This window comes from Mus musculus, chromosome 3 (genome assembly GCF_000001635.26).
Source record: "Mus musculus strain C57BL/6J chromosome 3, GRCm38.p6 C57BL/6J".
Lineage (NCBI taxonomy): Eukaryota > Metazoa > Chordata > Mammalia > Rodentia > Muridae > Mus > Mus musculus.
Genome location: NC_000069.6, coordinates 35,752,432 through 35,765,470, shown reverse-complemented (window position 1 = coordinate 35,765,470; position 13,039 = coordinate 35,752,432). Strand labels below are relative to the sequence as shown.

Sequence of the window (13,039 nt, the reverse complement as noted above, 5' to 3'; positions counted from 1 at the left end):
CCCAGGGACACAACTCAGGCTGTCAGGTTTGGCAGCAGAAGCCCTACCTGCTGAGCCATCTTGCAGGCCCAGCTGTTAAGTCTTTGAAGGAAAGAATATAAACATAAGAAACTCAGAACTGGGAAGATAGTTCAATGGATAAAAGTGCTAGCCACCCAAACCTAACTACCCAAGTTTCATCCTGGGAACCCACATAAAAAAGGCAAATGCAGTGGTCCACACCTTAATACCAGTGTAGCTAAAGCTAGTCTAGAACACGACGTGCAGCCAAAGAAGCAAAAGTGAGAAGCCACTCCCGAACACTATCCTCTGTCATCCACACACAGGCCCCCCTTTCTCTCTCCTGCCCCCTCCCTCTCTGTCTCTCTCTCTCTCTCTCTGTCTCTGTCTCTGTCTCTCTCTCTCTCTCACACACACACACAATTAATTAAATAACCAAATAAATTTCAATGCAAAGTCAATCAAAATCCTTGATTTTCCCCCAGAGAATTAAAAACAAAAAACCAACAACAAAAAAAGCCCTGCTTCTATGTGCTTCTATGTCATAAATGGAAGAGCAAAGGTCCAATGCAATTCTGAGAAAGAGAAACCAAGACATGTGGGAGATTCTACCTCACAAATGACTCATCATGCAAAAACTATAATTAAAATGACTCACTACGGGTATGCCAATAGATGAGTGAAACAGAAAAAAAAGAGAACATAGAGGGAAGTTGAAAATGTCATTCATCACGGAGAAGGCAAACATATATATCAGACATCAAAATGGCTCATGTAACACACTGAGCGATGAAACAAATAACTTTCCAATAGCAAAACACAAATTCCCATATTCTATATATAAAAATCAATTCTAATTATATTAAATTTGGATACTGAAAAGTTACATATTAAGACAATTGAAGAAAACAATGCTAAAGCAACCCTCTGATTCTAATAGAGGAAAGAAATTGTTAGGTAACAGAATGCAAAAATCAAATTTTCTACAAAGAAACTTAAAGGGGAATGTGTAAGAAAACTATGAACAAAATTCCATAGAGGGCAAAGAGTGGAAGAAGATATTTATTTATAGCACATATAACAAAGAAATGGCATCCACACTACAAAAGGAACAAACAAAAGAGAAACTACTTCTAATGTTAATCATTTTTAAAGATTTTTATTATTTTAAATTTTGAAGGGGTGGGGTTAAATGCACAAGAGTGCATGTGCCTGCAGAGGAGAGGAGTTCAATTCCCCCTGAAGCTGGAGTTACAAGTGATTGTGAGCCACCCGATACGTGTGCTGACAACCAAACTCTGATCCTCTGCAAGAGCAGTAAGTGATCTGAACGGTTATTTCTTCAGACCCCTAATGTTAATCTTAATTGTCAGTCTGATAGAACTTAGAATCACAATGGAAGTAAACCTCTGGACATGCCTATGGTGGACTGTCTAGATTAGGGTAATTGATGTAAGAAGACCCACCCTTAATATGGGCCAGCGCCAGGCTTAGACTGAAGTCCTAGATAGACTGAGTAAAACAGAAAGCTGGTCACTAGTATGCACTGTACTGCTTCCTAAATGCACACATGACTAGCTGCCTCACGCTCCTGTTCTATGGCCTCTCTGCCATGATATGTATAAACTACCCTTGAACGACAAGTTACAATAAACTGTTTCTTATGTTGCTTTGCTTAAGGATTTTATCACAGCAGCAGTAACTAATAAATTACTCAGTAGAAAAACGGGAAATTTATCCATGAATAAAATAGAGGTACTAGCATGGCTCATTAACAATGAAGAGAATGCAAATGAGATATTTTTCATACCTATAAAACTGGTAAAGTTCTTTTTTTTAACATTTATTCAGCATGTGTGTGTGTACATATGTGCTATGATGTATGTGTGGAGAGCAGAGAATAACCTGCTGGAATTTATTTTCTTCTTTTGCCATGTGGGTTCTGGGGACCAAACTAAGGCCATCAGCCATCAGGCTTGGTAACAAGTATCTACCCACTAGGCTATATGGTCAGCCCTGGTCACATTCCTGAAGTTTGAGCAAGCTGTAGTGAGACAGAAACTCTCATACTTTGAAATGTAATTGAAGCAGCTGGTTAGCAGTCACAGTATGCATATCCCATCACCTAGCAATTTCAATTCTAGGTATTTCACTTTTTAGAAAGTTATGTACAAGAAGGTCACCATGCTTTCTGTTTTGCTTTATACAATAATAAACCACGTTAGCAGCAGTTCCAATATCTATTAGACAAGAGCCTCCGAGGAAACTACCTGAGCAGAGAGAAGAAACTTCATTTTAGCAGTTCCAAATCCTATCAGCACGTTACCTTAATACAGAAATCCAGAAAATGTTAGAGAGAATTAATAAATGGAAAATGATTATGCCTAAAAGGAGATGGAAAACTGAGAAATGGTTCAGATGCTAGATGGAGAACTAACAAAAAGAGTGGGTGGAATCCCAGGCTTCATGAGGTAAGTAAGCAGGGTCAAGAGTCTGCTGAATAGTGGTGTAACACGGAGAGAAACAGCAGGAAACGGGGTGCAGAAGCCGCAGGGAAGGGTGTAGGTTTTGTTTCGTTTGTTTTACTCTACTTAAGGGCTATAAAAGGCTTTACTAGTTGATCAGGTGTCTTAGTTACTTTTCTGTTGCAGTGAAGAGACACTATGAGGGAGGCAATCAAAAATACCATGTAAGGTATGTAGGAAGGAAAGCATCTAGCAGACACCTAAGGAAAATATTCCAAAGGAAGGAAGGAAGGAAGGAAGACAGAAAGACAGAAAGACGGACAGACAGGCAGAAGAAAGAAAGAAAGGAAGGAAGAAAAGAAAGACAGACGGATGGACAGACAGGAGAAAGAAAGAAAGAAAGATGGACAGACAGGCAGAAGAGAGAAAAGAAAGAAAGAAAGAAAGAAAGAAAGAAAGAAAGAAAGAAAGAAAGATGGATAGACAGATAGGCAGAAGAAAGAAAGAAAGACAGACAGACAGATGGACAGACAGGCAGAAGAAAGAAAGAAAGCAAGAAAGCAAGAAAGCAAGAAAGCAAGAAAGAAAGAAAGAAAGAAAGAGAAAAGGAAAGGAATCTTTTACTTTATATGGAAATAAAAAACTCAAAATTGCTAAAAATAATTCTGAACAATAAAAGAATTGGTGGAGGTATAATCACCCCGATTGTAACTTATACTACAAAGCTATAGTAATAAAAACAGCATTGTACCAGAAGAAAAAGAGACACACTGATTAACTGAATACAAGTGGAGATCTAGACATAAGTCCATATCTATGGATATCTGATTTTTAATTTTTTTGAGATTAATTTAATCGTACAATATCCATTTCTTTCCTCCAAATCTTCTCATGTATGAGATTCAATTTTTTGATATTTTAATTCCTTTTTTATTGAAAATGCATTGAGCGGGCTGGTGAGATGGCTCAGCGGGTAAGAGCACCCGACTGTTCCTCTGAAGGTCCTGAGTTCAATTCCCAGCAACCACATGGTGGCTCACAACCATCCCTAACAAGATCTGGCGCCCTCTTCTGGAGTGTCTGAAGACAGCTACAGTGTACTTACATATAATAAATAAATAAATCTTTAAAAAAAAAAGAAAATGCTTTGAGCGCTAAATGTCTACCTTTATAATAAACAAATACAGTAATAGCAACTCACACTAAAATAAACCATACTTCTGTTAGTTACTATTTTTCTGTTTGGGACAGTTTAAAGTTTTTCCTTTGTCACAAAAACAGGAATGTACCTATACAAAGGTTCAAAATAGGCCATCTTTTAAAACAAAAGACAATGATTCACAAAAGACTATGAATAAAACATGTAACCAGTTGATACAAACCTAATAGGATTTGTTAAAATCAGTCACATCTGAAGTGTTCTTGTATAAGATATCCCATGAAGGAAAGAATTTATCAATGTCTTTAAAAAACAGGTTTGCTCATAGACAATCTGACAAGTTACCATAAAATTCATGGCCTCTTTTTCTTAAATTGTGTGTGTGTGTGTATTCCTAAATACATAAATACTTGTATGTACATCTTTCCACGCTGACCATTTGTTATTGGCTAATTGTCACTTGGTGTGTACTTCCCTTGGGAAGACTATTATTTCCCTTCTTATCAGCATTCTTTAGTTGCCTATAGTTCTTTATCTAGGGCTGATTTCTTGTGAGCTTCCCCCTTCCATGTTAACACATCTTTTGGTGTCCTCCTTGTTCAACTCAGGCAGCCATGCTGGTGAGACTTAATGGGTCTCACCATTAAGACATTAGACATTCAGACATTTCCAGGAGCTGTTCCTCTGGCCTTTACAGTCTTCCCATACCCTCTTCTGCAATGGTCACTGATCCTTAGGTGCAGTAATTTAGAGAACTGAGTTTTGACAAAGAGGCCAAGATATATACTGGAGAACAAAGAACATCTTCAACAAACGGTTCTGGTCAAACTAAATAGCAGAATGTAGGATGAGATTAGATTCACATCTCTCATCCTGCACAAAACTCAACCACAAATGGATCTCAAAGTAAGACCTTGATATCTCAAATCTGATAGAGGAGAATGTGAGAAATATGCTTAAACTTATAGGCACAAGAAAGGACATTCGAACAGAACCCCAATAGCACAGGCACTGAGACCAATAATGGTCAAATGAGACTTCATGAAACTACAAAGCTATTGAACAGCAAAGGATATCAATCACAGAGGGTTGGTATTAAGAATATATACAGTTTTTAAAAAACTAAACATCAAGGAATAATCCAATTTAAAAATGGAAAATGAAACTAAACAGAATTTTCTCAAGATTACATACAAATAGCACATGCATTTAATCTCAGTACTTAGGAGGCAGACTGAGGCAGGTGGTTCTCTCGAGTTCCAGGCTAGCTTAGTCTATATAACAAGTTCTAGTCAGAGCCACTTGGGGTGGGGGGAAGCACAAGAGAGAGAGCGTGCATACACAAATCCTAGGAAAGTGGAACATGTATTCACCGATGGTGGGAACACAAACTTGTACACCACTATGGAAATCACTATGGAATACAACGTTCCTCACAATGCTGGAAATAGATTTGCACAAGATCCAGCTATACCATTCTCAGGCTTATAACTAAAAGACTCTATATTCTACCTCAGAGATACTTGCTTATCCATGTTCACTAATGCTCTATCCACAAGAGTCAGGAAATGGAAACAGCTTAGATGTCCATCAAGCTGATAAGTAAATAAAGAAAATGTGGCATATTATACAATAGAGCATTATTCAGCTGTTAGACAACAAAATTATGAAAATTTCAGGTAACTATATGGAACTGAAAACAATCATCCTGTGTGAGGTAACCAAAACCCAGAAGCACTGCACTTTCTCTCACGTGTTGATGCTTTTCAGCTTTAGGTGTGTGCATTTCATTTGGAGGACACAGACAGCTTAGGTAACTAGTAAAGGGGCATGGGAGAGGAGAGGAGTCTTTCATGGAAAAAAAACTAGAGTGTTACAAAGGAGGAACCAGTACAGAAAAGATTAAATGGTTTGACGATGGGAGGACAGGGTAGAGGAGGGAATTTGAAAAGTCCCATAGAGGTCTACTATTGTGGAAGCTTCCAGTTTAAATGGAGTTACTCTATCGCGAGAGGACAATATTCCAACTAGATATCCACTACTAAATGAAGCTCCCTGGACCAGGAATGGGTTACCTCTTTTTGAGTTGTTTGCCAAAAGGATCAATAACCCCCAACCCAAAGTACAGGCTATTATTGCCAATGCTATTGATTACTCTCCAGAACTTGACAGTAAACCCCTATTGCTGAAAGCATCACACACTTGAGTTACAGAACCAATAGATACCCAGTTGGCACTGAACTGGTAGCTTCACTTCTACTGCCTAGAGTCCATAGTGCTGCACACTACAAGAAAGTAATCATCGGCCTCACCCAGCTCTGAACACTAGAACTACAGTCACAACCTGCCGGGCAAGATATGCTCACTGATGCACTAGCAGCTCAAGTGCTAAGGGAGGAACAGACTGAATTAGCTTTAAGGTCAGCTCCATGAGATATGTGACACCACCATTAATGACGCCAAGAACCTGTGGCTAGATAGATCACTGGCTCTAGGGAAAAACCTACTACTAACTTGCTAAATGGACATGTCAATAAACGACTTTTAGTGACTTATTGCTATACCCATAGACTACCCACTGCACTACCTGACCCTCATCAGAGAAACTGCTTCTTGCAATATATGGCAATTAGCACAGAGACCCATCACTGGTCAACATGTGGCAAATAAGAGCTGCCAGAGTGCTCAACCCTGATTGGACATCTATATAACCACCCCCCAACCCCAAGACTCAGGATCTATGTCAAAGAATTGAAAAGATTAAGATGCAGACATGGTGAATGACTTCAAATCAACTTTTCCAGACACACTGGGGCAGATACAGATACAAATTCATAACAGTTGTGACAACATATACAAGGCCTGTACAAGATCAAGCTAGAGAAAACAAACTCTCAGCATGAAGGAAGTGAAGTAGGCATGATATTACACCCTTTGCTGAAGAGCTGTTGGCATTTAATTGCTGCCAGGGGAGGAAAATAAGTTTGCTTTCAATGGTGACACCTGGTATACTGCCCTCACTCTGGGGAAAGCTGTATATCCAGGCTCTGAAGCAAGGTCCCTGAGTGCTCTGGGAACACCTAGACACACCTATCATGTCACCTTAACCAAAAGAAAAACTTGATATTTAAGAATATATTCCCAAAATCCCAACACTCAGGAAAATGAGCAGGAAGATCACAAGTTAAGACTAACTTGAGATACATTAAAAAAAAAAAAAATCCTTTCAATAGATAGATATAGACATAGATAGACAGACAGAGAGATACGAATATAAAGAAAGATATTCCGATTTAATGTGTAATGTGCTCCAAAGAATGCAGAGCTTCTTTTTTTGTTTGTTTGTTTTTTTGTTTTTCTAAGACAGTGTTTCTGTGTAGCCCTGGCTGTCCTGGAATGCACTTTGTAGACCAGGCTTCGTAGACCAGGCTGGCCTTGAACTCAGAAATCCACCTGCCTCTGCCTCCCAAGTGCTGGGATTAAAGGCGTACACCACCACTGCCCAGCTAAAGCTTACTTTTAATGTTATATAGCAGTACTAGTAAAAATAAAACATGGGCCACAGATGTAAGCCACATACATTATTTTTAAATTTCTAATAGCCACATTTTAAAAATAAACAATTAAATTTCTTTACTATATTTATTTATTGTTGGGGAGTGGGCACGTGTCACCATACAATGTAAAAGTCAGAGAATAACTTTCAGGAGATAATTTCTCCTTCTACCAAGTGAATGGCAGAGGTCGGACTGAGCACATTTACTGTGTATTTATTACAGTAATTGGTAACAAGTACCTGGTCCTGCTAAGCTATCTTTCTATTACAGAAATAAATATAACTGAGATATGTCACATTTTTCTTCTGTTTTAAAATTTAAATTCTGTTTTATATTTAAGAAAATTTCAATGTGAGCCAGCCACATTTCAAGTATATTAGACAGAACTGTGATGCAGGATAAACGTTTTAAAATGATTATTATATTAAAGAACATTTGGCAATCAGGTACAATCCGGTGCAAATTGAGATAGAGAGGGAAGCGTCACTGTGTCTGCAGGTTCAAGGCTCTGCTAAGTGACCTGACGGAGGAGGCTAGAGAACGATGAGAGCAGCTTGGTGACCACAGTGAATGGAGCTGGAGAGGGGCTTCACTCCTGTGCTGCTGGCACAAACAAGGCAGGGAACACAGACCCAGCAAGTGTACTCACACAGTTGATAACACCCAGCAAGCTGCGGCTAAGAACTGCCAGTTTCCTCAGTGAATCGGGAGGCTCAAGGGACATCATGAACAGTGTAAGAAGCGCTCTGCAGCGTACCCCAGCTCACGATCTTCCTCATCCAACTCCCAGATGCTGGGATTACAGGCCTGTCCCACCAGTTAAACAAACACCCGCAGCCTGCTAGTTTGTGGTTGCTTGCAGTTACAATCATTTTCTACACTCTTCTGGACTGGTCAGACTTAAATCTTATCACTATATTGCTAAACACAGAAATAATATTCATTATTTCCTAATCTATTCATTATCCAGAAAACATTCTCAAGACTAACTGTAGCCCAATATAGGGGCTGACTGAGAACAGTCATGAGTAAAAGCCTCATCACGTTCACATAAAACAGGATTTAGCAAATACCTACAAACAAGTTAGTTCTATGAAAACATGGTACTATGTTGTTCTGTAATGAAACCTTATAGGTCATCTAAATATATTTGTTTATAAGAATGTTTGCTTAAAGGTAGACATCAGCACTATACAAATAAATATGCTATATGAGTATTCTTCTCTTACCACAAATTTTAGCAGCTGCATGTGGTCAACAGCTACCGCTAGCATGTGTAAAGCTGTGGGTTTGACTGACAGCTCTGGCAAAGTAATAAATGATAACAATAATAACAATAACAACAACAACACACTAGGCATCTAACGGTCCTATGCTGTTATAATTGAGATGCTGTTAATGACGGACTATAATGACTAAGTACAACATGTTACTGAAAAGGGCTACACTATGAATATGAACTACACCAGAAATACATAATAACTTTTAGCATAAAATAATTTGAACATTATGTGTGAAAGAAAAACAAAAAAGAAAAAAGAAAAGGATATTCCACAAGTTTTCACTATTTTCATAAAGGGAAAATGTCAGTTTTTATCATGATTTCTCATCATTAGGCAATTAAAAATATTTAATAGAGATAAGAAATCAATCAATTTTTTTAAAACTGCAAATAAAATAAAACAGAAGATATAATTGTCTCTATCATAAAAACACAGCAAGTTAAGTTAGATGTCTCAGGAAGCAAATGAGAACCTGAGTTTGATTCCTGAGACCCACAAGGTAGCAAAGAACTGACTGGCACAGGGTGTCCTGACTTACTTACACACATACCCAAACACACTAAGCAGTAATCAAAAATTAAAAACAAAAAGTATCTTTTTTTTTGTTAAATTATTGGTTGAAAGCCAGGATTCATATGAAATGTTCCAAAACATTTCCAAAACAACCTGTCCCTATGATTTATTGATTTACCCAAATTTTCCCTTTTATGAATTTTACAATTAACATAATGCTGGTGACTAAACCCAGTGAGCAAAATAATAATAAAATTTGCATTATTTGTATATAAAATTTGTATAATTTGAATAATCCAAGATAGAATTTTTTAACTGAATTCTTGGAGTAGCAACTAGAAAGGCTGTTTATTACTGAGCTAGTACAACATACTTCGTTCCTTTGTACACACTGTCCTTAATTTGTATTTAAGTGATTACACAAACTTAGTCAGCAATTCAAAGTCCTGCTTTGGCACAAGGGTTTTTGTTTTTGTTTTTTTAAAGATTTATTTATTTTTATTTAGATGAGTACACTGTAGCTGTCTTCAGACACACCAGAAGAGTGCATCAGACCCCATTACAGATGGTCTGTGAGCTACCATGTGATTGCTGGGAATTGAACTCAGGACCTCTGGAAGAGTCAGTGCTCTTAACTCACTGAGCCATCTCTCCAGCCCTGGCACAAGTTCTTAAAGACTTGATTATCTTAAAAGTAAAACCAGTGACAGACAACTAAATATCAGAGATAGTATTTTTTTTTTTTAAAATGGAAAGCAACTTGTTCAACTTGTTAGTCAGGGCCATGAGACAGCTGACTTAAAAATGACCACACAGCTTCTGGTTTATCCCTTTCAGCCGTAAACATAAAGCCATTTCTCACAACATTACCAGATTTCTATCTGGAAGATAGGAATGATCACATAGAAAGATTTTATTCAAGCTAACAAAAAAGTACCTCACACTGAGAGACTGTCTTAACATACTGGGAAAGGCTTGAAAAAACAGCCTTAAAAACTATTTTCTCACCCAAAACATCAGATAAAAAGGTGTTAAATCTTTTGTTTACTTGACGCCTGAGAAGTCAAAAGCAGATCAGATTTGTAATAATTAACTTCCTTACTGTACTGGCTTGCCACAAGAAAGCAAGTGTGGATTAAATGACATCATTAGCTTGGATTCCCAATAAAGCTGGAATACTTCAATTTGCAACAGTTAGCTAAAAATAAAGACCTACCATTTGTATGAGGGAGTGGCAGGCGGTTCTAGTTTTATTTATAAGATTTCTTTATTTAAGAATGATGCTTACTGTAAAATAAACAGGAGACTGACTGAAATACATACTTTTTAGTTTTCACCTGAAAAACTGTTCTACCACAAGAAAAAAGAATGAAGATTTTGGTCTCAAAACAGGACATTTCTGTTTCTCTAAGATTTATCACTGCCTTGAAACCTCGTAGAAAAAAAATACTGCAATTGGTACAATTTCAAAATTAAACAGCATATAGATTAGCATTCCTAGAACTGAAGTGATGTCTGCCTTAACTGTCATTGTCGCCTTGGCGTTGTTATTTTCTGGGCTGCAAGTGCCAAGGGACATGAGAGATTTTCGTCTGTGAATGATTTCTGAGAAAGGTGACGCTTTTTAGACACTTAAGTCACTCTAGGGTTTTCTTTTTCTTTTTCCAGGTAATACAGTAATGTTCAAAAGTTAAACCACTGGCTCCTAACCCGTGCGTTCTAACCGCCTTGAGGGGTGGGTGACACACAAGAGATGCACAGAGAAGTTGCACCGGTCTGCGGTGAAGACCTTTCCGGCGCGCCTTCCTCCTAGGCCCAGGGCGAGCTTCCGCCGGGAGGCCGAGGAGGACCCAGACCTCCTCCGGAGCCCGCACGAGCCTAGTTCGGAGTCCGGGGGAGCCGCCTGACCCGCGCCCCGCGCCGCTACCTCCGCCACCTCGGGGCCCGCGCGGCTCGCGACCCTCAGCGGCCGCAAGCTGCAGTGCATCCCCGCGCTGTGCGGAGCCCGGGCCGAGAGAGAGCCGCGCGCCCCCGCCGCGGCCTAGCCCTCGCCGCCCCGCCGCGCCACCCAGCCCTCACTTACCAGCTGCTGCCGGACCCAGCGCCACATGCCCCCGCCGTCGCCGACGCCGTCGTGGCCCGCCGGACGCGGGACCGAGCGGCAGCAGGTGGAAGAGGACTCCGAGTGTGACCGGAGCAGGCGAGCCCCTCGGGCTTAAGTTCTGCTCTCTGCTGTCCCCGCTTTTCTACCCGAGTCGGGTCCCCATCCCGCCACCCCGGCCCGGAGGTCCTACAGGCGCGGCCTGGCTGCCAACCGCGCCCGGCGCAGCACTACTCCCCGCTGAGCCGCCGCCACCTTCATCTCTGACCGTTGTCACCCGAAGCACCGCCGCCCCCACGGCGCCGCCCCGCCCTCGCCCGCCATGGGCCCGCCCCCACGGCGCCGCCCCGCCCTCGCCCTCCATGGTCCCGCCCCCAAGCCCTGTGCCCCTCCCTCACCTGCTCTGGACCCGCCCGCTTCTTTACCTCTCGGAGGCCCACCCTTCCGTGTTTCCGCGCGGGTTTGCCCGCCCCTTTCCGGGGCGGTTTGTCGCGAAAACGTGAGCGCTGTCAGGCTCGCCGGCTCTGTGGGCCTTTTTCGAGTTTTTGTATCTTGGCCGGCTAGGCTGTAGCAACTCCTCGAAGAGGAGTTGGCTCTGCCCTGTCACAGATCTTCCCCCTCCCCCACCAACCCCCCCCCCCATCCACCCCAACATTCGGATCCACACCAGCAAATGTATGTGACCAAAAGGTCTGTGCCCAGACCATTAAATTATCAAAGACTTACATTTGGAGAGGGAGATGATTATGATCAAACTAAATTGTACAAAATTCTTATAGACTTGGTAAAAAAAATTTTTTTAATTGTCAAAGGCATTTAATTGCTTCACACATAACTCAGCGAGTAACCAAAGTGGACTAATATTGGGGAAAGTTTGAGATTTCTCTGTGAGAGTCCAGCCTGCACCTCAATTTCTGGAGCTATTGCTGAGTTCCTATCCTGATGAATTAAGCTGGAAAGGCTAAGGGGAGAGACTTTCCTCGGAAAGCTAATTGCTAAGCATGCAATGAAAACTACCTCCAAAGTAGCGTGACCTCTCTAACAAGGGTGTGGATAACTTTTAAGAAGGCCCATACAAGCAACTGGAACAAGTTTATACTGTCTAAAAGCAGCCACCTGTTCGTCTTCGTCGTACTCTCTTTTTCCTGAATTAAAACACGTCACCATCAGACATTTGTAATTTGAAAAGTAACATTCTGCAAAAACCTAAATCTAAGCTACGGTGATTAGACAAATCTGTCTTTTGGTTTCAGTAGTCATGTCTTAGTTAATCCAGCATTGCAATTAGAGTCTTTCAGTTATCTATGGCCTATAAAATCTGCAATGGAGCCCTTTAATCCCTTTTTAATCCCTGCACTCGGGAGACACAGGCAGGCAGATTTCTGAGTTCGAGACCGGCCTGGTCTACAAAGTGAGTTCCAGGACAGCCAGGGCTATACAGTGAAACCCTGTCTCGGGGGGGGGGGGGGGGGACCTGCAATAATTTTTTTTTAATATTATAAATTACCCAAATTTAGGACAGATATTTAAAAAGAAAAAGGAACCTTCGTTTTGCTCTTATGCCCGACCCTTACTCTGTGACACCAGCATAAAGTTACTGGAATGCTTTTAGAGAAAACAAAATGTTACTTCCGTTCTAAGGCAGTGTCCCAGAACCCACTGCGTCAAGCTCTACCCGATACTCTAATTGGGTCTCTGAAGTACGTATTATCCCGATTGTGCAGATGGAGAAGCTCAAGTTAAATAATTCGGCAAAACTGTGATTTGGATTATGGATAATCGGACAGTAGAACCTGTGTTCTTAAGCTATATTCCTAAACAAACTTACTTCTCACATCTCGTTTCTCAGTGACTTGGTTACAAAGTAGGCCTGGAAATGTTTTATTTATATGCCACCAAAATTTGTCAAGAAAACCTGTAAAACAGCAACCTAGAGGATGCATTACATATCATTGAACTGG

General features: G+C 40.6%; 1 protein-coding gene across 10 annotated transcripts in view; it reads right to left on the bottom strand.

The window, feature by feature from the left end:
* Atp11b (ATPase, class VI, type 11B) overlaps window positions 1-11,427 on the bottom strand; it is a 102,233-nt gene extending 90,806 nt beyond the window's left edge. For 6 of the 10 annotated variants that reach the window (XR_001783770.2, XR_001783771.2, XM_006535568.3 and 3 more), the window contains exon 1: window positions 11,061-11,427. Coding sequence is in view for 5 of the 10 variants with exons in the window: in XM_006535568.3 (XP_006535631.1) it covers window positions 11,061-11,087 (27 nt within the window). In the remaining 5 variants the exon portion in view is untranslated. The remainder of the gene's footprint in view (window positions 1-11,060) is intronic. The other 4 variants (NR_151627.1, NR_151626.1, NM_029570.4 and 1 more) reach the window with 2 other exon arrangements.
* Between the last annotated feature and the right edge of the window lie 1,612 nt (window positions 11,428-13,039).